The sequence below is a fragment of the Onychostruthus taczanowskii genome, unplaced genomic scaffold (assembly GCF_017590055.1).
Source record: "Onychostruthus taczanowskii isolate IOZ18803 unplaced genomic scaffold, ASM1759005v1 scaffold49, whole genome shotgun sequence".
Taxonomy (NCBI): Eukaryota; Metazoa; Chordata; class Aves; order Passeriformes; family Passeridae; genus Onychostruthus; species Onychostruthus taczanowskii.
In genome coordinates this window covers 1,737,254-1,764,561 of record NW_024502458.1, presented here as the reverse complement: position 1 = coordinate 1,764,561, position 27,308 = coordinate 1,737,254, and the positions used below count along the sequence as shown (strand labels likewise).

Below are 27,308 nucleotides of genomic sequence, written 5' to 3'. Positions count from 1 at the left end.
CAGGGTGGGTGACGCCTGGAAACGATGATCAAACCCCTGCTCTGGAGAGGGCACTCACTGCAGAGCCATGTGTCACCGCAGAGCCATCCATGCAGCCTGCAGGAGCTGGCAGCACCAGCCCATCCATGGAGGCTGAGTGTGGCATTCCCATCCCACACCCATGAAATAATCCCTTCCTATACACAACACACGTACAAGCACACCCCCCGCAGGGGCTGAATGCTGGTGCCTTCCCCTGGGAGGGGGATGAAGCCACACTTCTATGCCAAATTGCCATTTAGGATTTTAAAATGCCCCTAGTAAATTGGAGATTGCTTTGGGGCAAAGCAGAGGGTGGTGGCAGCACCCCTGGCAAGTGTGGGAAGAGGGACGTGGCCGTGTGGGACAAGGGACTGAATGTCAGTCTGCTTCCCACCACCTTCCTCTGGTTCACACTCCCCACTGTGTTATTTACCCCCTCTTCCTAAGAACAGAGACAAATTCCTAAATTTTGAGATTCCTGGAGATGTCCAGTATTTGGGGGGCAAGGAAGGGTCAGTGCCTGATGACTTGATATTAAAGGCAGCTTTATATTAAAGGTGGTTGTGTTTGGGAGCTCACACACTGTTGAGGCACAGCGACGGCGATGTGCTGGGCTGCAAGAAAAAAATCCCTTCTCTTTCTCTCACTGGAAACACAACTAAACAACTGAACCCAAACTAAAGGGAGTGACAGGTTCCTCCCAGCTGCCAGCCCCAGCTTGGACAGAGAGAGCAGCAGCACTGAGCTGCAATCACCCAAAGCTCCCATTAGCTGCAGCTTGGTCATGGCCCTTAATTATCAGAGCCATCCACTACCCACACGTACTCACAGCACCCTGTGACACTTGTCCCAGGCTTTGGTGCCAGGGTACGGTGCAGGGCTGCATCACATCTCTTACCCCTTCCCCAGGTGCTGAGATGAAACCACTGCCCTGCTGTCAGCTCTTCACCTAAGTTGTTAACCCTATTATTTAAAAAATAGGGCAAGATAAATATTTTTTCTTTCCTCAGGCAGAACTAACGCTATATTCTTGTATCAGCAGTGACCAGCTACCATGGCATGCACTAGGATTAGGGCTGTGCTACTTGCTTGTAAGGAATTGCCACATTTCCTGGACCAGATGGCTCTGAGCTCCTTGCAGGTTTCCATTCTTTCCTGAGAAATGTTCCTGTAGGAATTGCTCGTGGTTTGGCTCTGCTGCCCATTTTGGATTCAGCTGCAGTCACCTTTGCTTTCTGTCTCAGTAAATGTAATTAAATTTTAAAACCTGCTTTATGGAATTTCTGCATGGTCACAATGGCAGAGACTCTGTGGTACTTCACTAGACCTTCTTTTTATTCTTTCATCCACTTAACTAAGCCATCTTAGGTAAAAACGTGGAGCCTTCATACAATGGACATATGTTCAAAACTAGGGTCCCTGTTCAGCAAGAACCTATCTTTTTCCACTGTGAGCCATTTTTTCACTTTCCCCCCCTTTTTTTTCCCCTAACAGTTTTCTGTTTTGGCCAGTATTAAGGCAAGTTTACTGAGGTGACAGCTGGGGGAAGCTTTGAATGTTTCAAAATTATGGATAAATGCACAAGAAAAATCACCCAGATGAAAGCAAAAGCAGAAAGACAGAGACCAAAGTGGTTTTCTGACCCTGCATCTACAGATACAAGTTTCATTTAAAAGGAAATTCTGGTTCTTTTACTGGAACTTTTGAAGCTAGGTGTGCACAAACATGCCAAATCCTGCAGCCTTTCCACACCAGGAGCCTTCCTCCAGATGTTCCTTGTATGCTCCTGACTTGCTGACTCTTGGTTTCTTTCTTTCTTTTTTTTTTTTTTTCCCCTCTTTTTGAAGTGGTGTCCCATTTCCTGTGCACAAAGACCATTCCCTGTTTCATTCTGGTGCCAAATTGAAAATATCCTATTGATTTCTGCTTAATATCCAGCCCGGCTCCTGGTTGGCTCCAGCTCCCTTATTTTTATGGGGCCTTTTGGTCAGAAAGTGGATTTACAGAGCAGACCGGCATCTGCCCTGAAAATGTAGATGAACAGCCTAATTGTAAATCAGTCTGGGCTGCTCCCCTCACTGAAACAAAATAAATCACACTGAAAAGTGAGATGCAGCATTGGCTCTCAGGGAAGAGCCTGCAGCTCTTCACCTGCCAGGTCACAGCCCCACATATGTTCTGCAGCCCCTGCCCTACCCCACAAGCGGGGATGGCCACCGTGGTCTCCTCAGAGCAATTCCCAGCCCATCCCTCCCTGAAAAGCTCAGCCAAACCATTCCTTTGGAGCACCACAGAGCCCCCACCTTTTTTCTGACCCTCGCCACAGATGTGCACGCTGCAGTGGATTATCAAAGCGTGGCCCTATGCACCAGAGGAGTGATTTGCAGCGGAAATGGGTTTGGCTCTAGCTCTGATTTGTTCCCTGGAAATGGGCTGCTGACCCTGCCGACTCCCTGGGAGCGCTGCCAGCCTCTTCAAAGGGGCCGGGCCCTGCTCGGTGAGCTCACCTCTGCGGTTTGGCTTGCAAACACCGGTAGGGGTGCCGGTCACCCGGGGAGGGCGATGGAGGAGAGCAGCGCTCAAAGTCCAAAGGGTGATGCTGCACATGGTGCATACCTGAGCAAATACTGCTGGAGAAACAGCGTGAACAAGTTCATTAAGCACAGCCCTGCCCTTGGCTGGGACGCTGGATCAGCCCTGTGTCAACTATCGTGAAGGAGTGACAAAATGAAAGGTGTCCAAGAGGAAGGGACTGCGGGCTCACACGTGCCTCTTAAATATCACCTCCAGCTGCCACAGCCTTTCCTGACTTCCCCATGGTGCTGGGCACTACTCAGGCTATAACTGTGGCGCCTTCCCTGGAGGAGGGAATGGTCTAGGGGGGGAAATGGGAGCAGCCCAGTGATTGTATGGGATAAAAATAAGGGGAAGTGGTGTAATGCAAAACTGGAGAGGTGATGGTGCAGAGCTGGCGGGATGCAGGGCCTCAAATGAAGCTGGTGGGCCTGGCTGAGCCTCTTGGGATGACCAGGGGCTGGACTCAGAGCAGACATCCATGGCAGATGGCAGAAACCCACCCTGGGCTTGACTCAGGCCCCTCTGTCCCAGAAAGAGATGATGCCAGGGCAGATCCAGTGCTGTGAAGACGCCCAGACCCAGGCCCCTAGGAACAGAGTGTTGGGAGCATCCCGTACCCCATTTGGGATCTGGGAAGTGGCAGGGAGTGCTCAGGGGGGCAAGATGGGGGCTGTCTCAGACCACAGTGGCCCCATCCCCACCGCGGGGGGGACGATCCTTGACGGGCAGAGGAAACACGGCTGGGGAGGAGAGCGGGCAGACAGGACTGGGGTCCGCTCCTTCGGCAGCAGCAGCAGAGTGGGAGCCCTCGGCGAGGCAGCCCGCGGGGGAGGCACCCCCTCCCCACGGCCTGCCCACCCGGGGCAGCCCGCAGGACGCTCCCGTGGTCTCGGGGCCCCCATCCCGCCGCCCTCACGGCGCAGCCCCGCGGGCACGGCGGCACGGGCGGGAGCGCGGCCCGGGGGCGGGCGGGTGGAAGAAAGCACTAGCTCCAAAATTGCAAACCTCAGAAGCAGGAAGAAAATAATTGCCTCCCATCGCGGCGGGGCTCGGTCATAGCCGCCCGAGCAGCAGTCGGAGCAAGAACCGGAGCCACCGCCGGGGAGCGAGGATGAAGATGCAAGCCGAGGTGATCCGCGAGGGCGAGCTGGAGAAGCGGAGCGACAGCCTGTTCCAGCTGTGGAAGAAGAAGCTGGTGGTGCTGACCAAGGACAGCCTCAGTCTCTTCCCCGACGGGCACAAGCGGGCCAAGGGCAAGGAGCTGGGCTTCGGCTCCATCCTCAAGGTGGACTGCGTGGAGCGCACGGGCAAGTACATCTACTTCACCATCGTCACCAAAGACCGCAAGGAGATTGACTTTCGGTGTCCGGACCAGAGCTGCTGGAACGCCTCCATCACCATGGCCCTCATCGACTTCCAGAACAAGCGGGCCATCCAGGACTTCAAGAGCCGCCAGGAGATGGAGCAGGCGGCGGGCACCCAGGAGCGGCGGCTGGCCCGGGCGCCCTGAGCCGCCCGCCCCGGCCCCAGGTGAGCCCGCCCGAGCCCTCGGCGCTGCCGCCGCCGCGCTTCCCGGGCTTTCCGCTTGATCCTTTACAATTCTTTGCTCCCCGGCGCCCGCTCCGCGCTCCCTCCGGGCCGCAGCCAGGGGCTCGGGGGGCACGGCCCTGTCCCGACCCATCGCAGGGGTCTGGCCCTTCTCCGGTGCCTGGCGGGGAATTTCTGGTGGGAGCAGCGCTTCTGCAGTGTGCTGAGAGGACGGTGTGGGGATGGCGGGCGATAAGAAATGGCACTTGGCAGTGCTTTCCTCACAGAATCTGCTAAAAAAAAAATTCTGTGAAAATAAATGCTCAGTGCTTACTCTCCCTTTAAAGCCCCCATTTTTTTTCCCTGTGCTTTGCTGTGCTGCTTGTTTAACTAACCCACTTCCTCTTGCTACCTTTAGAGCATACCACTGGATGTTAAACCAGATCGAGTGTCTTGGACTGAAATGGGACAGGGTACCAATGAAGGAAAGCAAAGAAGAGAGCTGGAAGCAGCTTGGTTTTCTCCAAGCCCGTTGAGGCTGCTGAGCAAAGAGCCCCGAGCTTTGCCTGAGATGCATAAAGAAAAACCAAAGACTTTCATACAGGACTTCTAGCAAAGCGTCCACGTGTTTTGAGTGGCACAGCTTTGTGAACTATTATCTTCTATTTATGAGATGCAAGGAAGATTCAACACTGACTGGTGGTGTTAAACACAGTTTAAATTATTTGTAGTATCTATATTTGTATTTATTTTGTTGAATGTCTTTCAGCAGTTACTGGTCTTAATATTGCTTTTGCATTAATGTGTCCATTCCAAATAAATTACTTGAAATGTTCACTTTTTATTACTGTACTCTGGGCTGCAGTAACTTTTGTTGAGTCATATCTGTGCACACAGGCAGTGGTGAAGTGGCTTAAAAAGAGTGGGTAAGGCTTGGCTTTTTGGTGCCCTGGACTGGGCAGTGGGAGGTGGAGAAAGCCCAGATAACCTGTTTGTGTTTGACCTTGTCTCCCAACCAGGGAGGGAAAATGTGTTGAGGTTCAGTTCTGGTCAGTGGTGGAGATAGAAAAGCCTACCACAGCTTGCAGAAGTGCTCCTCTGGAAGCTCTTTCCCGCAGAATCCAGTAATGGCAGCTGCAGAAGGCGCAGGAGCTCCCTGCCACGGGAAAATGCTGCTCTCTGCGAACGCCCTGCATCCTCCCCAGCCCCCATAGCTTAGTGCTGGGCTAAGGCACAAAACTGGATTCCTGGTTTCGGAATAAGAGCGCCAACGCTCCATGGATTCCTCAGCTTTGTAGCAAAGCAAGCTGAACTCGCTCTCCTCTCTTCCTTCACCTCTGCAGTCTCTAGACAGAGTTAAATTTCTCCAGGATAACTGAAGAATGGAGACAGGCTCTTTTCCCATAGCACCCGGACCAAGAAACTTGGAGAAAAATTAGTTTGTGAGGCTCAATTCTCAATAACTAACCTGGGCTTCCTCAAGAGCAATGCTGCAGCACACGACTCAATTCTGGCAGTCAGGACTGTGAGCGTAGCACACAAAGTACTTGCTCCAAACTTGGTCATTTCCAGCAGGTAATTTCCCCTTCCCAATATCACGCAATTCTTGCACGAGACTTTGTACTAGAAGAAGTTGCAAAGTATGTAATTGCGTAAGCCTGTAGTAAGAGCAAGAGATACTCAGTACAGGGAGGGGAAAAAAACCTGGAAGGAGGGTTGGCCCAGTTTCTGGAAGTGGCAGGGAGGCTCTGGCACTGCAGCCTGGTACGTCGGGGCTTTGCATCCTCATTGCTTGTTGCTGGCAGCTCGTGCACAGGCAGGGTTGCACATGACTGAGCTGTGGATGTAGCAAACCTCTAGCCACAGCATTTGAAAGCTTTTGGCCTCAGTGTCCCTCTAACCTGAGAATGCTGGAGAAACATTTAATGTAGCAAAACAACGCTCAAAAGCAGATGTGTTTTACCCCCCGTTTTTTCTTGGTACAATTTCAGAGCGCTGAAATAAAAGGCCAAACCAGAGCAAAGGCACTGGCTCCTAATCCCTTCAGTTTCAGTGAATCCAAGCAGGAATGCTGCCTGACAACAGCTGAGGGTTGGGGGCTGTTTCCTGCCATGACAGCCACTGCTGAGGGGGGGTTAATTGGAGGAACCCGATAGCTCCAGGGGTCCCATGGCCCCCAGTTGCTCCAGCATGGCTCCAAGACCTTTGCAAACTGATCTGTCCCATACTCTAGAGGCAAATATTGACAAACTGGAAGAATTGTTCAAATTGTTTTATTCTAGGTTTACAGAACCAAAAAAAACCCCTCAAGAATTTATTTCTATGGGAAAAATAAGGGAGTTACTTTCTTGCAACTGTATTACTGGCTTTTCATCTCTTCCAGTGGGATTTTAGTCTTCAAGAGGTAAACAAACAAACCTAAATTGACCATTAGCTGTAAATAGCCGAAGGAGGAGACTCCAAATTGTTTATATAAAACTCCACCAATGGTTGGACCCACTGTCCGGGTAAAGGGCTGCACTGAGGCACAGATCCCAAGCATGGCACCTAGGAGAGATGGCAGAGACACACAGGATGAGAGCAAGCCCTGGCATGGAAAAGTAGAGAAGAGCAGCAAGATCCCCTTCATCCCTGATGCTGCTCCCCTGCAGTAGTAGCAAATCACTTCAAATAATTTCTTGCATTAATTTATAGTGGTCCAACTAGGGTTTGTTCTGGTTAGGGACTCCTGCAGGCACAGGGGCCAGTTTCCACCATAAACCAGCTCCCACCATGAACCAGCTCAGCTCTTCCCTGAGCGGTCTGGGCAATTGCAGCACTGCCCAAAAGGCAAAGTGAGTGCTTACCAGGGTTTAGGGATGTTTTTGGCACCAGAAGATGCTGCTGAATATCACACCTGGCAGGGCTGGTAACTACTGCATGGGATTAGGGATGGAGAGGTAATTTCTAGGGTCATGTTTGAGCCTTCCTAGCAAATCACACAGATTCTTCCAATATCCTAATTACCTGAGTGGGCCCTGCTCCACCCAAGCTACTACTGCCATTTATTCTCTAGTCTGAAACAGAGAAACAGCTCTCTAGCAGGAGTGAGAGGGTTAGGTCTAACTAGGTCTTTAAGAATAAATAAATAAAACCACAGATAAAGACAGAACCCCCTTGACATATTCCCTCACGCCCCTGTGCAAGAAGAGCGGATATTTCCATTTGGATAGATATGCGAGCCCTTGCCCGGCTGGGCCGGTTCCCCCTCCAGCAGCTCTCACATTTGCATCCTTAACAGGAACACAGCGGATGGGGAAGCACCTCCACTTTGGCAAAGGCGAGGTTTTTTTCCACGTGCAGACGGATGGCAGGACATCCCCTGGGACACAAGGCTGTCCCACACATACCCAGTATACTCTTTTGTCTGGCAGTCTTTGTTCGGGACATGTTCAGCTGTCATGTTCAGAGGAGCAGAAAATTCCTGGCCAGCCAGCAAATCATTACCCCCCAACACTGGGAGGAACTGCAAGCTGGCAGTGTATTCAATAAACTTGTGCCCAGCTCTAAAATTATGTTTGCAATTATTTTTTTACTATCAGTATGATTATTTGGGCTGCTGGCATCAGTTTTCCACTAAGACACACGCTGAGGTGTTGTCACCACACAGCCAGGAAGGATGAGGAGAATGCTGTCCTGTTTGCAAGAAGTGGAGCAGGAGTGATGTTTAACGTGGGCAGCCACGGGGAAATGATCCCCAGCTCCCAGAGAGAACAGGCAGCCAGGTGTTCGTGTAATGCCGGGCAGCGACTGCTGGGCTTTTATCAGCGTGCTTAAAATACTTGTGCAATGAGCCCAAGCCAAGGGTGTAGCCATGTGGAGAGGGAAATCTCCCGGGAAGCGCTGCCGAGCGCTCCTCCCACGCATGGGAACACAAAGGCGATGGGTGGGACCTTGCCTTGACCCTTTGCCAATGGGAACCATCCCACAACCACCAAACTCTCTGGGCAGGTTTTGCAATTATTTTTCCCCCTCTAGGTATTTGAATTAAACTAATTACTACGTGCAATTGCCAAACTGGCTCTTATGATTGAGGAGGCACTTTTTTCCCTTTCCTTTTTTTTTTTTTTTTTTTTTTTTTTCTGGAGCAGAAACCATAGTCTTAAAAGCCTGGGCTCTCCCTCTGCACTTCTCCAACATGTTGCTGAGAAAGATAATTTCTGTTTAATGGGCTTAAATTAGATCCCTCGTCAGACGCCCTCAGGCTTTGGGACATTGTAAATCTCAGCTCTGCAGCACGGCCGGCCGTAGCTCTGTGGCAAAGCTGCACATGTGATAGATCTCATTTAAGGCAAGACCTTTAACTGGGACGAGTCACCGCCTCACCAGAAAATTTCCTGCATTGCTTCGCGCAGCTCTGCCAACGCACATGCTCACCTTCTTTGTCAGAGCTATCTCAGCTTCTGCACCTTCCCTGCTCTTTTTTCTCCCTCTCCAGCTTTTTTCCGTTCCTTTTTCCCATACCTGGCACGACCTGTGCCGGCTGGGAGCCTATCCTCCCCTCCCATCCCAGATCTCCTCTGCTCCCGCAGGTTTCAGGGCTGGGTGCTGGCAGCTCTCCAAGACGGCGACTCCTTTCCAGCTCACATCCTGTTGCCTCGCTCAGATGATGGTGCTGGCCCACATCAGCCACACGCCCATGGGGCAATCGGGTTTAACCATTAGGTCACTGTCGCCAGCGGCTGCCTTTGAACCTGCAAAGCTCCAGCAAAGCTGGGGGGTTCAGTGCCCCGAGCCCTGCCTGGCTGCAAACTCTCCTCCTCAGGTTCTGATGCACAAATAAAATCGGGACACACGGGCCCGTTACGCACAGAGGCTCTGCTGGGCTTCCTGCCTCCCTCCCTCAGTAACGGGGGGGATCTGTGCGGGAACAAGACCTCCATTCTTGGGGAAGGACCAGGGTTGACAAGGAGTGCTTGTGTGAGTGCAAGTCCCTCTGGGCTCTGGGCTGCCCTCCCACCAGCTCATGCGTCCAGCTGAGCAGCACGTGCGTCTGGGGCTGAATTTTCTCTTCCTGCCTTTGAAGATGAAGAGAAGAGTTTCCCTTTGATTTTTTTTTCCTTCTCTTCATTACTGCTACCTTTGCTTCTGCGCAAAGCCTGAACTTTGAGAGCAAGCGCCAAACGCATCAGTCTCGGAAGGAAGTGACTTTGGATCGGATCTAAAGCAGGTTGATGGGTGCAAGGGATGGTGCCGTGCCACCTCCCACTGCTCCCTTAATGAGACGCCTGTTTAAAATGCAAGGATGGATGACTCAGTGTCTAGCAAGGGCGGACAGGCTACACTCCTGCAACGCCCCATCCATCCCAGCCCCATGCTGAGATGGACACCTGAGCTCAGCCCAAACTCCAGCTCCTTCAGAAAGCCTTTTCCTGACACAAAGAAAAACCCCCATTGCTTCTACAGGCTGGAAGCTGACCAAAAACATCAGCAAAAGACAGCAGCAAGGCTCAGAAGTGATGCTTCCAAAGGCAAATTCTCAATGTGTGATTTCCTTGCATTAGGTAAAAGTTGTTTCAAGTGAGTGCTGAGGTTTTCAACACAGCGACAGGAAAGCTTTTTCATAAAACCAGATTTCCACACTCATGGTAAGGGTTTCTAACGTGCCACCAAAAACCTCTCTTTGCAGAGCTAGTCTCGGGCTCACAGAGGAAGGAGCAGCCTTTAGGCTGCTGTATGGGTGGAGTAGCCTTTGCGGGGTGCCACCCACGGCCAGGGATGGATGGCAGGCATTTCAATGGCTGCATTTCTCTGTGAGACACCCACACCATCACTGCTGCAGCTGCTGTGGAAAGGCAGCCTGCTGGCTCTGCTGTGTCAGGCATTCCTGCCTTTGCTCTGGTCCCTGCCCGGGTACATCCAAAACAAGCACAGGACCATTAGTACCTCTTCCCCCAGAAATATTGCAAGGAAAAGCACAGTTTGAAAGGTGCAGGCCAGGAAGGAGTGGCAGAGACAAGGTTTCCCCCCAGTGCCACAATGCTCTGTTCCAGAGCGTCCCTCTTTGGTATGCCCAGTTTTGAGCCAGCCATAACTCTGCATTTGTAGTAGCACTTGGCATGACATCAGCCCAGGAGGGACAGGCAGGGGAAAGTCCTCAGTAGCCCATGGCATCCCCTGATGACCTGCAACCTGCTCCTGAGCATCTGCACAGCTCTCCATCCTGCCCTGACAAGGGCAGACCATCCATCCCACCGAGGCACAGGCTGGCCTAACAACATATACAAGCAGGGAGCAGGGTGAGGCAACTAAACCCATTTTCCTCCCTGACCAAATCTTGCCTCCAGGCTCCAAAAGCTAAGCACTGCTCTGGTTTTCCTCACAGAACCCTTTTGAGAAGAGCCTGGATGAATTCCAGCTTGGTTGTGTGTCCCAAAGCTGCTTGGTGCCCTTCCCCGCTGGCTCTCCCTCACGTGAACATTGCTCCAAGACATGAAGCAGCAAATTTTCTCCCTGGCTGAGCAGAGGGGCTGAGACTCTTCCCAGGGAAGTGAAGACTGGGGATAAATGGTCCTTGCAGGTGGAAATATCCCAGGTGAAAATCACAGGCTCCCAGCACTTGTAGGAGATGTAGTGGACCAGCTCTACAAATAAACTACTCAAGTGATTTTCAGAAAAGCTCTTCACCCAGAAACATCTCAAAAGTGCTTTATAAACTTCACTAATGGGCTGTGCAGACTACAGGTCCCATTCTTGGTAGGGTCTGCACAGAGGTATCTGCTCAGACAGCTGCTAGGAAAGATGAAGGGTGCAGACTGGCATCCCAGAAAGCCTCAGCTAAAGCAGAGACACTCTTGGGTACCTGCTCTGGGAGCAAACCCTGAAAGGGCTTGAGCAAAAGACACAAACCAGGTTAAGCCAGCTCCATCCCTGCACAAACTCAGCCAGGCTCCCATGACAATAATGTAGGCATATTTCCTTCATCAACAGAACTAAAGCCCGAGGTATAGAGATATAAGTGTCTACCACTGCTGTCTTGCACAGAGAAATACAGGAACTCTTCTGAAACAAGGCCAAAATGGAGAGAAGGGGCAATTATTGCATCAGGCAAAGCATGTCTGCAAAGAGTAATCCAGAATCCCCTTCTGAGATACCCTAAGTTAAAAGACGTGAACAAGCAGCCCTCTCTGACAATGTCACAGTGGAAGGGCAGTGTTTTTTGGGGGTTTTTAAACATACCTTGGCTTTCCATGGAAAAGAGAGCTTGAGAAAGCCTTCCCTTTCTGTGCCCACCACTATGGATGTCAGCAGGCAGCACAGGACTGGGAGCACTGGGTCGTGGGATGCTTGCCCAAGGCTGTTGAAGTCCATTGTGTATTAGCCCCAGCAGTCCCGCTCATGTGCGCTGCCGACACCCATCGTGCGCCCACCCAGATCTGGGTGTTCACCCAGTGCTCCACAGCTGTGGTAGGAGCTGGGAAGTGCCCAGCGGACTCAAAGCTGAGAAAATACCAGTCTGACCTTTTTTGATGAGTCTTACCAGTGTCGGAGGAGGGCACAGCCTTGGTGAGGATGCTGTCGGTGATGGTGGCCAGCATGCTGAAGGCAAACACCAGCGGCGCCGCAATGATGCAGTAGTGCCACACCGTCCTCATCAGGGCCTAAGGGACAGGACACAACAGACCACAGATCATTAAAGAGCACAAACGGTGACTTTGTGGCAAGAAACAACCTGGAGGAAAATCACGAGTCAAACCCATGACTTAGGGAAATGGTGGGAGCCACAAATGGTACGTGGTGGTGCGGCTTTGGCCGTTGTGGGGTCTTTCACAGCCGGCCATTTGTCTGCAGTGAATTATTCCAAGCATGCAGAGCAAACAATACCCTACAATCTGGCAGCACGTTTCCCCACACTGCTGTGGGTATTTTTAGCATCTGGGAATTAGTGACGTCCCTTCCCCCTGTCTTCTGTCTTCTGTCCAACTCCTGAGGAAATGTTGAACAGCAGATGTATGTGGTGTACTTCAGGAAGCTTCCATTACTTATACAAAACAGCCTAGAGAAGGCTTTTTGGTTCATTATCATAAATAATTAAAACTAAACCGAGCCTGTCAAAATAAATGAGCACGGTGCATTATGTAACACCATACCTTTGGGATTTCTAATCCTGTTCTGCTGCTTCCCTGCTAATAAATTCACCAAATTCAGTAATCTGGAATAGGTCTTCTGGCCATGAGTGCACATTAGCGAGCATAATTAGGGAGAGTAATGATTTTGTTATTGCACATATTCTTAGCGGAGACATCCCTCCAGCTGTTTAATGCTGAAACAAAAGCGGTGAGGCTCCCTAAGCTGTAGGGCTGGAGCAGCTCCCAGCTCATTCACAAGCCCTGCTGGTCAAATGAATGGATTTCTCTGGGGCATGGAAAGGAAATTCCCCCTTTACTGCAAGTCTTCTGCCCTAACCCATGTCTCAAGGTGTGTTATTGTGGATGGAAAATATTTCTGTCACTGGTTTAGCCAGAAGTTTCATTCTCTGGAGTTCTCTGTCCTAAGATCTGGTCCCTGCCTCTCGGCTACAGAAGATGGAGGAGCCCAGAGACATTGCTCACTAATGACTTGGAAATGTTGAGGTTTATTCCTAGTTCCCCTCTAGAGTTACACACAGCCAGGTTTTTCTCCTCAAAGGGGCTCTTTGCTTACATTTTGGTTAAGATCTAGGCACTTCTGATTAAGGAACCAGAGAACAAAGACAGAGGAACAGGTATTTGGTACATAAACAAAAGGAAGGAGAGTAATTCCTTGCTAGGGCAAATGTCATTGCAGGACAACATTGCAGAGCTCATATAAAAAATCAGTTTTAATCCCTCCTGCTTTGTACAGACTCCCTCATGGGCTGGAGCAAGTGAGCAGAAAAGAGCTGAGGCATATCTTGTGTCTCCTGTAAAACAAGGGAAAACAGCTCCTCACTTCCCTGGGGCTGAGGGAGGACCGAGCCAGGCAGAGCCCAGTCCTTGCTACTCCTCAGCTGCTGGGTGGTGAATAGTTTTTTTGTGGTGAGTGGATCTGAAAGCATTTTTTAGGTGAGAGGCAGAATCAAGAGTCTCAGCAGACAACTCAAAAAACAAATGCCTGGGAAATGCAGGCAGGATGAGGTACAGCCGTGCCTTCAGACAAGGGGAAAAACTTCCCCATCACAACTGCCAAGCCCTCCTACAGCCCTGCCCACGCTCTCCCAGCTCACATCTGCAGATCAGACACTGGTTGTTCCCTCCTCTCCTTATCCAGGTGTTATTGCCAAACTCCCAGCCCACCCCTTCCCTTCTCCAGCTGCCTGTTGCTGGGAATATCCTGCAGCCTCTTCCCAGCTGCAGCGCTGTCTGTCTGCTGCTGCTTGTGCCAGCCTTCCAAAAATGCTCCAGCCCACCTCCCCTCCCTGTGATATCAGGATGGGTTCTGGAGTGTCTTTTATTAACAGCTCGCCTTTCTCCTCACTTCCATCCTTTGGGGAGAGAGAAACTGCTGTGTTTGGAGGCCACATGCTGCAAGGGCACAGCAGGTGGGATGCTCCCCCACCAGCAGCTGTGAAGGATTAAAAGCTTCAACCAATAACTTCTGCATTTGGGGCTGCTGCTGTGACAGCACTCATCCCCACCGAGACAGAAAGCCACCCCAGAAGCGGATGTGTTCTTGGCAGCCACTTGGACAGAGCACTTTTTAACAAGACATCCCAGCTGCATTTGCCTATGAATAGCTCTCATGGGAAGTCACTGCTGACCCTTGTCCCCAGGCCCGTGCTGTTAGGATGTCCACAGCCCTCCAGGCTTGGCATAATTAGCAGCTCTAAGATGATTTCCCTTCCTGGCTCCTGGTTCTCCTCCCTGTACAGCCAATGTGAGCCTTCCTGCACTGGGACATCTGTGCTGCCCCATGTGCCTCTCCACTGCCACTAAGGCTTTCTCCCCTACCTTCACCTGACTCCAGCCTTCCCTGGAGGTCAGTGACACCGCAGTGCACAAAACCCATATAATTCATGTTGCTGCTGTGCCTGATTCCCATGGGACTGGGCTTCAGCACAGGGATTCAGTCCCAGCAACACCTGCCCTGCACCTGGCTGGGGGTGCTCATCTCTCCAGATGGGCCAGGTCCACCTTGGTCCCACCTAATTGTTCTCACCCATGACCAAAAACCAAGGGGGAGCCCTTCAAAGTCCTTCCCAAGCCATGTTCAGGAGCATGAAAGCTCTGTGCAGATGTCCCATGTTAAAGGGGCATATTTCAGCCCAAGGACCATGACACCAATTGGAAGAGACCCTTCCCAGCATTTTACACCTGACAGAATCCCCTGGAGCATCAAAAACCTCAGGGAGAGGGACCATGCTCCACCTGCAGAGCCAACTCTTGGTCTGCACCCATCCTTCCCTTCAGCCTCATCTCAGACACGATTTAGCCTCAGATTAGCTAAGGTGTGTAGGTGCCTCATCTCATCCATGTAGCTGGGAGCCACAAACCTCAACACCCTCCAGGACTTGGCCCTGACCTCCCCACAGCTGCAGTACGGTTGTGGGAATGGCACTCATCCTACCTGCAGCAGTGGGAGCACCACCAGCATCCTGGCAGCAAGGCTCAAGGCCAAATCCCGCAGGGAATGTTGAAAGGCTGATGCAGCCTTTGGGTCCACTGCACTGACAGGGACTGTAAGCACCTTTCCTCCATCCCCGTTGGCTGGGCAGAGCTATCAGTGCCCTGAATGTGGCTTAGCTGAGCAAACACAGTTCCCAGCACAGCTACTTACATCCACTCAGTTTTCCAATTACTGTTTGAGATTGGCATCAACCGTTGCCCATGTAGACACAACCAGCAACAGCTAACATCATTTATCCCAAAATGGAGGAACAAAATTACTGCCTTGCTAGCTCTTTCCCCAAATACTCTCACGTTGGGGGATTAGACAAAAATAAAGCCCCAGAAGGAGAGTGCACAACCTCTGCTGTCTCACTGCAATATACAACTGCAATGATTTTTCCCCACTGTAATCGTCATTTACTTTCTGGGTAGTCCAGGAAATGCAGTCGCTGACAAGACCAGGCCAGGATTTCTGTGCAAATCCGGTGACTCAGGAAGGACTTAGCAAGTTTCTGTGCAAGATTAATATATTTTTTAATCCCCATAACAATTACTCACACGGCTGTTTATCACAGCTTGGCGCAATGCTGACGTTGAGCGCGGCCCTGTTTGCGCAGAGGCCCAGGAGAGCTGGTTTGCCTTGCCCTGAAGACCACCCGAGAGAGCCAGAGGTGGCACTTCCAGGGGCAGAGCTCACAGCCAGGTCTCATAGACCTTGTGTCACTGCTTGTGATGTTATTAAAGGCATCGTGGGTGACTTCCCAGCCCACTTACCATGCCTAGACCCACGCCAGCAAAGACGAAGACGCTGAGTCTGAGCAGGGTCATCTCCGAGCAGCGACTAGCGAGTTTCCCAACCACCAAACCCTGGACAACCTGGCAAAGAAACACATAAGCACCATTAAGCCTGATATAATATAATAATTTAAACAAACAAAAGAGAATTGCTACTTTCTTCAAGCATAACAGGATCTTCTGTCAGGGTTTCTTTGACAATAAAGGACCTCACTGCCACAGCAAATTGACTGGAAGGTGTGATCCATTATTTCAAATGTTTGCTTTCTAGAGAGAGATCCATCCCATCACAGCTGGAAGTTTTACTCAGGGTGCATGCCTGAGTTTACCATCACTGCCTACTCAGCAGCAGTGACTGAAACTTTCTAAAGACGCTTGCAGATACAACTTGTGATGTGTTTGTGAAACACAGTTAATATTACGGTCTTCATTCTTGGCAAGACCTCTCAAAGAAAAACTGTACGTTTGTAAGCAAAGGAGGAAAAGGTCTGTACCTTCTCTTGCCATTATTTTAAACTATAAATATACAAATTGGGTGGTTCATAATTTTTAGGCAGGAAACAAGTATGACGGAGATGCTAATATCCAGTCCCGGCAGTACACGCAGATGTAAAGGATGGGGAACTGGTTCTACAGATTTTAAACAAAAACTGGGGGGGAGGGGAGGGAAGGAAGAGCAAAATATTAAAATCCCAGAAATTATTTTACTTTTCCAGCACTTTGCAGAGCACGGATTCCTTCTTTTATTTATCTGTTCAGCATCTCCCATACTTCAGGTGATCCTGGCCCAAGCGGACATGAGAGGAGAGATGCTGGAAGAGATCATGGTTAAATAGTCTGACTGAATACAATAGAGGGAAGAGACTGATAGGGATCTACTGAGTTTTCCCTACCTTGAAAGGCTTTGTTTGATCCAAATGAAAACCCCTCTGACTTGAAAGAAGAGCTCTAGTTCAAAATGCTTTGTTTCACTTAATTTCTGTGGCAGTCCAACCTGGAGAAAACTTCAGCAGTCTGTTTGGACCAGGAATGACACTACACTACACTCAGCCTTGTTGTGTTAGTCCTTAGGCAGAAACCCAAAGTCAGTAGAAAGGAAGTGAGTGCAAAATAAATGAGAAAGTAAGTTATTAAACAGAAATGATATGTTAATCTATAATAACCAGTCAAAAAAAAAAAAAGGCAAACAGCAATAGAGTGAAAATGAAGTTGACATAAAGAACAATAGCTACAAAATTAATATATTTCCAACAGCATACAACTGAATGGGAAACCATCAAAATTCAACCCTTCACTATGCTTCAGAGTACAAAGGATTTTTGACACGAGGGCACACCACACTAAGAAGACATTCTGGCTCCTGCCTCCTTTTTTGTCATTGTCCCTGCCTTTGGCCAGGGCTTGAGAGTTTGGCTCACGTGTGCCCAGCTGCCATGTGCCACTGGCACAGGCTCTGCGTGTCCTTCCCGGGTCATGTCACCTGTCAAGCATCCCTGGGACAGGAGGACCTGCTGTGGCACGAGGCTTGGACAGTGCCTAGGGTGACCTGAGTCATCCTGACCAAAAGCCCTGCCATGAGAGAAGGCTGATACCAGCCCCAGCAGCTCCTACTCCGGGAGTGGGTGGGGAAACCACTGAGTGACGCTCCATTAAGCTGAGTGCTCCAAAAAGGGAGAATCGTCATTAACTTTTTGCAACTTCCCAGTCCCTCCTACAGCTGGGCCTGTGCTGAGTCACACGGGATGGGGGCTGAGCCTTGTCACAGGGCATGGATTGACTCAAGGGTGGCATCACCCGAACCTCAGTTTGGCTCTGCTGAGCCATTGGAGGAAAGGAAACATTTCCCAATTTGCCCAGACTTGAATGGCATATTTTATTGGGATACACCGTGCAGGCACAGCCCAGTCCCTGCCCTTCCTTGACTCATTAGGGTATAGCATCAGCAACGTCCCTGCTCTGATGGCCATGGGAGCGGCATTCCCAAAAACGTTGCCATCACTGCACATGAGCCCCTGTGTGAAGGCAACAAGCACCACTGCAGCAGAGACAGGCTCTGAGCAGGCAGGACCTGGAGATGTGCAGAATGAGCTGTCCTCAGAGTCAGCAGAGCAGAGGGATTGTCCTCGTGCCAGTGCTGGCATTCCCTATGGGCTTTCCCACCACTTGGACTGTGGCAATAAAAAGCTCAAGGTAAAACATCACTGCTGAATCAACCAGCTTGGCAAGGGGATAATTTCCAAGGGCAAGAATGAGCCCAAGTCACCTGCTTTCCCCTTGGGGCTGGGCAGCAATCCTTAGGTTGTACAGATTTCAGTCCCCCCACGGGCTATCTGGGCTGCCTGCCTTCCTCCCCAGCAAGGGCACTGCTGATCCAGCCATGAAGCCCATGCAGGCAAGGCCCATCATCCTGATTTTGGACACAGAGCCTTGATTTAGGCACTAGATAATATTTCCAGTCACCAGTAAGTCTGACCTCACTTTCCAGTCTGAATTTAGACCTGAAAACCCATTACTTCCAGTCTGCAATTTTCCCTGAGCTCCTGGGCTGGCATGAGCAGCACCTGCCTGCACAGGCACATCTGGGAAGGTGAAAGGTGGCCCATGTGCACTCTCCCATCTCAGATTTTGGACATGTGCTGCTGGTTTACCAGAAGGTAACAGGGACATCCCAGGTGACTTGGCCATCACCACTACCATGGACAAGCTCTGGTAGCTGATAAATGGAATTTATCCTTCTCTTTATTCTTACTGGTGTGTTCCGGGCTTTCTTCTTGCACATAAACTCCCCTTGAGATCAACTGCGATGGGCCTTATCCTCCTGCATTTCATTTTGCCTGGATGGTGCTTGCCTTTGTAACCTGACCTCCTTTGAAGTCGGGGAAGAGCCAGTGTACCTGGCTGGAATGCCTTCTGCCATCAATAAACAAAAGAGAGAGGAAATTGTTTGCAAGTGAAATAACAGGCACTGCCTGTGGCTGTGTACATATGTCACAGGAAAAACCAACTCATCTTTTTTTCCGCCCCCCTCTCCTTCTTTAAAGGCAAATAAGTCTCCCAATAAATGCATAAGAACAGCCAAATCTCTGTTCATAATTTTCTGCATTCAGCAAGCTGGGGATTTGTTACACTAGTCCAGTAAATCACATGGAAAAATACTCTCTTGCCTCTATCGCTGCATTTGGTTTCTGGGAAAACAGCTGCTCCCATTTGCTCAGAAAGGCCCATTACCCATTTGACTGTTAACCTCTAACAAATTTCAGGAACCCCTTCTTGCACGATGGAAAAGATTGTATTTGAAAGTCCAAGGTGCTAGTTTTTGGAAGGCTTTTGAAACACCTGCACGGAGCTGCTGCTGAGCTGACTGGCACCTGCAAGAAGCTGACCTCACCTGTGGAGGTCAGAGGAGTTGTCCAGATGCTCAGCTGCTCCTCTGAGCTCAGAGGATGTGGGACTGTTGCTAAAGATTCCTCCATCAGCAAGGATTGAAAGCTTGATAGAGCCCAGCAACAAAATCAGTTCCCTTTCACCTGACAGCTTGGAAATGGAAAGCTGCGAGAGGTCGGAAAGGCAGACACAGCAGGCCAGATAAGCTGGTACAGCCTCGTAGAGGAGATGCAGGGCCCCATCCCTAGCAGAGATAGCATGATTCACATCAGAAGCTGCCTCCCACGCCCTGGACCTGTATCTCGCCTTTGAAATTGTGCCGGCTGGCAGTTCCCAGGCGGGCCAGGCTGGGAGGGACATGCTGGGGCAGACCACGGGGGTCAGCACAGCCCACGGGCCTTTTCTGCACAGGCTGAGCGCGGTGCAAAGCCCGTGCTGGGGGAAAAGGGAGCTGGTTTACTGACACAGCGATGCCAGAAATTGCTTGATAGTTCAGGTCTTGTGGAGGAGCAGGAGGGCGGTGGGACTGGAAGGAGGGCTGATGGTGAGGACCAGGCTGCTGAAGGCAGCACTTTGCCAAGAAGGGGGAAGAGGACGGTGTGTTTTGCAAACTCCAGCCTAATCGCTTTCTTTCCCCCTCCAACCCACCCCCCTCCACAGATATAAATCCTTCAAAGCGAGGAAACTGGAGAACTTTCTGTTTGTTGTTGCAAGGTCCTTTCACTAAGTGGGTTTTCCCCCTAGGCATACCTGGCTGTAATTAAATCCCTGGCTCTTTAATCATCTCTTTTGCTGTGTAGGGAGAAAAAAAAAGCGAGAGGGACAGACTGGTGATAAGATGATACGCAATGTAAATCTCTCCTCCAGGAATCTCTCTCATCTTTTCAGGATCACTCCGTACCAACTTGTCCCTCCAGAAGCTGCACAGCTAGAGGTGGAGTTTGTATAACAATAGAAATTTAAATGCAGTAAATAGAACAGATGTCTTATGATTTCTTGATCCTCAGGGTTATAAATATATACCCCTTTGTCCCACCCAGAGTTTTGTTTGGTGCATTTTGCTTTGTTTTTTTTTTTTTTTTGAGCAAAAGTTCTTAAAGGAAAGTTTCCCCCACCCCCTCCCATGGTTTGAAATCTAAGCATCAGATGTGACTTCAGATATCAACTGGGGACTCCAGGTATTTCACTTGCCTAATCCTCCAGCAGCATTTTTCAAGCCACATACTAACATACTACACCTGGAAGGTCTCTATGCTATCACACTTGCAAACTCCAAAAAAAAAAAAAAAAAAAAAAAGGTGTAGGTTCATTTCTGCCCATTACTCAAAATGAAATAATTTTAAACCATTATGAAATTAATTATTCTCTGGATAGAGATTGAATGGCATTTCACACTGCCGGGCATTCACTATGATGGAAATCTCATTTGCATGGCTTCTCAGATGAGAGGGCTCTGGAAGCCCAGCCCTGGAGGACAGAGGGATTGTGTCCCTGACGGGCTCTCATAACTCTTGCCTGGAGACCTACCAGTGATCAGATAAAGATGCTTCAAGCACATCATGAGCAAGGGAATCTCTGCAGTGCAGGCTGCCTGGTGCAGAAGCAGCTCCCCTGCTGTCTGCCCTCCTCTCCTCATTTTGTTATCTCCCACATGACTTCTCTTCATCTGGCACAGTCCCAGCTCATCAGACAGCCCCACACTTTCAGGGTACTCCAAGAATCACTGCAGAGACCTGGACTGATTGAATCAGCCCCATGTGCTATTTTCATTTCCCCAGCTGTCCATTCCAGCCTCGGTCATATTCCATTTTCTGAGCCACAACTCTGTTTCCTCATCAGACAGTTCTTTGTCTCAATGCTGTCTCACTGCCTTCCCACACCCCCTTTCCTGACCTTGCCTGGCTGTGTCCTGACCCAGACACGAGCCCCCTTCCCACCCTCACTGCACTTCACCCTGCCCAAACTTTCCCGTATCCCCTGCTGTTAGGTGATGCTCACCACAGGATGAGGTGAGGCTGAGGAGCTCTGGATGGGATCCCTCAGTGATGCCTGAATTAGTGGTGTGTCTAAACTAACACCCTCCATCTGCAGAGAGGGCAAACACCTCACCTCCTAGAGGGTCTGTGTTTCTGTGCTGATTCCCTATGCAAAGAGCTGTTTGGGATAGCAATGACAAAGAACTTGAGTTACCTACTTAAAATTAGGTGGACTGACTCAAAGCCTCTCAAAATCTCATCTCTAGGTACTCTGCAGCTGGCTTGAATGAGAGGAATGAGGAGAAACAGATTCTTACAGTGCATTGGCCACTTCTCACCACAGCAGGTCAAATGAGGTTGGGAAGCTGAAAAACTAGATTAAGCAATTGGAGCATAATATCCTTGGGGTGGGAGAGGAAGGCAGGAAGACACCATCAGTATTTGAGTCATCCTGGGATTGCTGATCAGGCTGGGAAAGGGAGCTGCAACATTGCCTTCTATAAGAGGAATATGTAAGTTTTGAGAATATTTAATTTAAAAATTAGAAACTACAATAACACAAAGAAATAATTTCCCCCTTAATTTCTTTAATGTCCCCTTCCAGCTATAAAAGTCCTTAAACACTATCTTTTTCAAGTCCATGAAGAGATGCAAACATGGGGGACAGGTTTCCTCTAACAGAAGGGCTCAGGGCAAGTCCAAGAGGATGGGAAGAACCTCACAATGATTTACAGAAGGACAAACTAAAGAACAAAAAAAATCAAAGCTGAGTATCTGGCTGATAAAATTCACTGAAAATTACATTGTATTCCTTATGAATAAAGCTGTCATTTACTCAGTGAAGTGGGGAAGCCAGTCAGCAGATATTAATCATCGTTCACCTATCCAGATTGGTGGAATTCACTTGCACCTTAATCTGAATTTGTATCTCAGCAGTATCAATTCACTGTACAGCAGAAACAAATGCATCTGAAATGCCAGCTTAGGCAACACAAGCAGCTCTGGGGCTCAGCAGGACAGAGCCAGCACCCTCCTATTCCCTGCCTGCTAGAGCAACCCAAACAGAAAGCAGCCATAAAACATCAACGCAGACACCATACACAAAAGATATCTTTGGGTGGTTCTAGACAGATACCTGAAAGTAAAGACAGGAAATCTAATGTTTTACAATAATTTAAAAGCCAGAGAGTGAGAGTTCAGTTTGGTCCAGTTGAGGATCTTGTCTGCATAAACCAGAGTAGAGTTTGGAACTGCCACTGTAGGATAGGCTTAGCAATATGGATAGAAACTGCATGCATGTATGAAAGAAAACTACCTGGCTGATAAAAGCCTGATAAAAGCCAGTTTCTGTGTCCAATGTCCCAAGGCAAAGACTCCCCAGCAGAGTAGATGCTGCACCTGAGCCTGCAGGGCCCTGCTGGGCTGGACTGTGGCAATAGGAATGATTGGCATCTGTGGGATGAAACTCTGTGACTCTGGGAAGGGTCAGGTCCCTGGTTAGCCCTGGCATCTGACCATCCACGAGGAAGCAGAGTGGATGCTGTAATTCCCATATCTTCCAGGGCTGTGTCTCTGTGTGGGGTATCCCAGCAGGGCAGAGGAGGTAACCTTATCTACAGCAGTTTCAACCAAACTAACCTGGGGAACAATGGCACTGAAGGCAGACAGATATTCCAGACATAACAGCAGTGTCCTCAAGACAGATATCCTGGACCTAGCAGCAGAGTCTAGGCTCCATCTAGCCACACAAAGGCACTCCTTACAAGAGCTCTTGCTGCCCACGTTGCCCAGCTCTAAACAAGCACACCACAGCCATGCTGCAACTCCAGATTTTATTTCTGCCTATGTAACAAGGGTTTAACTGGTATGTCTTAAGTCAAAAGCCCAGCTGTGGGGAGGCCTTCTGCATTCAAATGGGGAAGAAGATATGGGACAGTGACTTGGCCCCTCTAAAGCCTAAGTGATTCCTGTAGATCCTAGGTCTAGGAGGCAGCATACAAGGCTAACATAGGGAAAGCCTCTGAAAGCAGTGGACAGAAGCTTGGGTGAGAAGCTTGCTTTGAAAAGCAGCAGCTGATCACCCACTTTTCACACTGTTTCTATACTGTGCACTGGTAAACTGGTCTTCTTTCCAAAGAGGCTGGGACTGCATTCAGCAGGTTGGAGATGTCCACAGGACCAAGAGAGAACTAGTCCAAAGCCACCTCACAGGAGGGGCATGGCAAAGGAACCATCTGCTCAGCTCCAGCCAGTTTACACTGCAGAATCCAGCTGCTGATGTACAGCCACACCTGTCTGCTGCTCTACCAAGATGCCCAGATTTGGTGAGACAGGCCAGAGCCCAAGTGACTGGCAGCACCATGCCAAATCCAAATCACAAAGGAAGAAGCTTAAGCTGCCATTCACCAAATGAGAAGCTCCCACAGGAACTCTGTGGCAATACCCAGGAAATGAAGAGGATTTAATAACAAGACCACTCTCCTTCAGGATATTGCTTAACTTGCATTCCTACCTTGGGGCTGGTTATAACCATCTACTGCTTTTTCTGCAAAATCATTAAGCCTCTTCCTCCAAAAGGAACACTGCTATAACACAACACTGCACATTCTTGACCCTATTACTGCCTATTACTGTCTAATTCAGCTGACTTTTCCCTTTTACCCATTTTGCTAGTCTCCTAACCATGTTCTGTCACCCACATTTCTGTGCTTTGTTATTGAGGTTTTTTGTTGTTGTTGTTTTTTTTTTGTTTTTTCTTTTCTGGTTTTTTTTTGTTTGTTTGTTTTTTGTTGGTTTTTTTTTTGAATCACAAGCTTGCTGTGTGTGTTTCCATCCAGCAGAAACAAGTTCTTCTACACTGAAGGGATCTTCAGTGAAAACACCAGTAAGGTTGTCTGCTTTCCTGAGTGTACCCGAGTGCTACTATATGAACACAAATCAACTAACCTGCACCAGGAAAAACCTCAGCCAAGGCACTTTAGCTTCAATGTAAGTTTTGTTACAAAACCCAGGACATACCAGACCAAGGAAATTTTAGCTCTACAGCTTAAAGATCCACAGAGAGGGACAAGGGGAAGAAAGCTTTCAGGACACTCCTTGCTCCAACTTCTTCCCATTCCAAGGAAGAGAATAAATTTGGAGTCACTTCTCTTTTTGAAGCTAAATTCCATATGGTGGAGCTAGGATTTGCCTGTCAATAATGCACCTGGATTTGGAAGAGCATGTGTCCAGAAGGTAGTGAATTAGGTAGCAGTGTGGCAAGCTAATCTGTCCAAGAAGGGGATTTGCACCTCACTTACCATTTGAAGGACACCAAAATATGACATCAGATATCCAGACTCCACTGCTTCCAAGCCAAAGAAATCCATAGAGATGATGGAAAACATAATCATGAACAAACCTGGAAGGAGGGTTAATGCAAAGAGTACATCAATACACTTGCAGCACATGTAATAGCCCAAACCCTGCTCCCAATCACCACCAGTCCAAGTCAGTAGCTCTCCCTGGGTTTGCCAGCACTGGGTATAAACATGAGCACAATCTTATTCAAAGCCATTGTAGTAATTTAATCTTTAAATGTTAACTTTTTTATCCCCCTTACTTTCATCTTTAAGTAATGTGACTATGTAGGCTGTAGTTTCAGCTGTTAATTATAAACTGGTAAATATTTGTATCACTGAAGCCAGGCTAACCATTAAGACAGCAAGAAAACATTTGTTCAGACAAGACTGTAACCATAAAAATAATCTGATTGGATTCCTCACCCCTTTTGCCTGACTTCAGATATTCACTGTGGGGAACAGCCCAGTGACATCAGCCAAAATGCAGTGGTTTCACTGCACACCTCAGCAACGATGTCTGGGGCACGTGAAAAATCTCTTGTGAGGACTGATAGCGATGTCATCACTAGCAGTCAGGAAAGTATGGACAAAAAGAGCACGGACCAGGTCTGCTTTTCAACTGAGGCAATTTCTGGAAAGTGTAACAGAGAACATCCACTCAACCTCAAATGAAAATACAATAGTGTGTGTTTTCCCCACTGCCAAACATACACAAATACAGGCGAGCTTGCACATGCTCCCAATCTCACAGAGAGAGCCATCAAATTAAAATTATGTCAAAACACTGCACTTCAAGTGTGGTGTGGGGTAAGAGTCTGCTGCTTCCCCTTGTGCACCTGAGATGGACCAAGTCAGTAGGAACTTGGGGCTCTCTGCCTGAGATGAACCCCACGATGTGCCTGTCAGAGATCACTGATCCTTCTGGGAGAGAAGAGACCAGATGACTTTTAGCAGTCCTGCCTTTCCTTGTAAGATCCTCTGAGTTAAAAAGACTGGGTAGGAAGGGAGCCCTGTTCCTCTCCTTCCTGAGAAAAACAGAATGCAAGAGGCAATGTGTGAGGACTAAGACAGCTGGTGGCCTGGCAAAGTGACATGGCATGGGGAGGATTTGCCAGCTTTTCCTGGAAGGATGAAGAGGGTGATTCCGGATTGCTGGTTAAAACACTGTTAAAACACTGGTTAAAACACCATGGAGGACTCGCTTCCATAAGAACAAGAACGACTCCACTGCATCCAGCAGCCCAACCCCAGCGCCACCAGTGCAGCACCTGCAGCAACAAGGACCTGCAGCCAGGCACCCCAAGCCTTTGCCTGGAGGGAGCACCACCCTCCCATCCCAGGACCTGCCACAAAGCCTTCCTGAACCCCACCTTAACAGGAGTAGCTGCACCCCAGCTGGCTCCATGGGGCTGGGAGAGAGGCATGGGGGGCAGGAAGGGCACCCTGCTGTTCTACTCTCCAGCTTTGTGGAGAAGGTGCCTGGGAGCTGGGGCTCATGAAGATCTATGGCTTTGCCACACTCCTCCACGGAGAGCACCCCGTTGTTATCCAGTTACTTTGAAATTGCTCTCAGCTCAAGCCAGTTTAAGGTAACATGCAAATACCAGTATTTACTCACAACACCCAAATCAGGCAACAGGGTTGCATATGTTTATAAAAGGCACACGTGACGAAATGAAAGAAAAACCACACTTGGTTTCACTTGTAGGAAGATTAGATGGAAGCAGGAGCTCGCCCCTCATCCTGCACCCCACTGCAGGTACCACCTAGGAGGGGCTTGGCCTCCCTGCATACCTGATGCTTCTTCCTGGTACTGTGCTCCAGCTTCTACAGCTCCTCTGCCCTTTGAAGTCCCTCATCAAGTTAAGACAGATTTAAATCTTTCTCCTCCAAACAAGCTGCTTTCTTTTGCAGCAGGGGAATAGTCTGTGCTCTTTAATTAGAATTATACATGGCATGGCTCCCCTGGAGGTACAAAAGGTCTCGTTTTCAGATGGGTGTCACCCCCTGTGCCTGCATGGTCCCTTAAAGATACCTGCAGGAGGGAGATCCCCTTTGCCCCTCTTCTCTCAGAAACTAAGGTGGTCTCTCCCACTGGTAACACATTTCTTGATGAAACCCTCAAGGCAAGCCTCAGATTAAACTAAATAAAGATGTCATGCTCTTTGGAACAAGCATTTCTTACAAGGATCTCAGCAGGTTCCCAGCTGGGTAGGCTGCAGGTCAGCTGAGTGCAGCACATAAATAATGATAAGCCTCAGTCCACGCTGACAGGCTCAACATGGAGACAAAAAAAAAAAAAAAAAAGGAAAATGGCATAAAATACCCTCAGAAACCTTGCCTTTTTTGAGGATGTTTAAGAAAAGGGTGAACTCCTTAGAAAACCCGGCATCAGTGTGATGAGTAACAAAGATTATGCAGCAGAAAGCAGAGAAATGGTTTGTGAGATGCAGTAACAATGACAAAAAGCCCCAAGGAAAATCAGGAGTGCAAACCCTATTTTCAAAAAAAACCCAAAAAAAAACCCAAAAAAACCCCCAAAAAAAAAAAAAAAAAAAAACCAAAAACCCAAAAAACCCAAAAAAACCAAACAAAAAAAAAAAAAAAAACCAAAAAAACAAAAAAAACCAAAAAACCCAAACCAAAAAAAAAAAAAAAAAAAACAACCCCCCCCCCCAAAAAAAAAAAAAAAACCCCCAAAAAAAAACCCAAAAAAACCCCCAAAAACAACAACAACAACAACAAAAAAGTGATATGTCTGAAAGCAGCTTGTAGTTTTGGAGGGCCAGTTTAGCAATCCCTACTGCAAGATGGTGTGAGAAGGCAAGCACAGCCTCTGGGAGCTCATCACAGCCCTCCTACGCTGGACTGGAAATATGATGGGATGCAGAGCCCCAAGGCTCACTGCAAAACACTGCTCAACATGTGAAAGAAAATCTAAAAAACGGGATGCAGGTGCTAAAGCAATCATGCTGAAACCAGATTTTCCAAAGGGATTAGGCAGCCAAAGGTTCATAGAAGCAGCTATTTATCAATATTTTCAAGGCCCTGGTGATTTCTTGTCAATAAGAGTTATGTTTGAT

At 49.0% G+C, this 27,308-nt stretch overlaps 2 protein-coding genes across 2 annotated transcripts in view; one reads left to right on the top strand and one right to left on the bottom strand.

The window, feature by feature from the left end:
- Positions 1 to 3,626: 3,626 nt before the first annotated feature.
- On the top strand, positions 3,627 to 4,962 carry PHLDA2 (pleckstrin homology like domain family A member 2). The gene is made up of 2 exons (XM_041415050.1): positions 3,627 to 4,128; positions 4,544 to 4,962. The coding sequence occupies exon 1, from the start codon at positions 3,710 to 3,712 to the stop codon at positions 4,106 to 4,108; it is 399 nt and encodes a 132-aa protein (XP_041270984.1). The 5' UTR covers positions 3,627 to 3,709; the 3' UTR covers positions 4,109 to 4,128; positions 4,544 to 4,962.
- Positions 4,963 to 6,484: 1,522 nt separating this feature from the next.
- Positions 6,485 to 27,308, bottom strand: part of SLC22A18 (solute carrier family 22 member 18) — a 58,709-nt gene continuing 37,885 nt past the window's right edge. The window contains exons 7-10 of the mRNA XM_041415120.1: positions 24,184 to 24,284; positions 15,504 to 15,605; positions 11,645 to 11,765; positions 6,485 to 6,672 (exon numbers count right to left, since the gene is read on the bottom strand). Coding sequence (XP_041271054.1) covers positions 6,485 to 6,672; positions 11,645 to 11,765; positions 15,504 to 15,605; positions 24,184 to 24,284 — 512 coding nt within the window. The remainder of the gene's footprint in view (positions 6,673 to 11,644; positions 11,766 to 15,503; positions 15,606 to 24,183; positions 24,285 to 27,308) is intronic.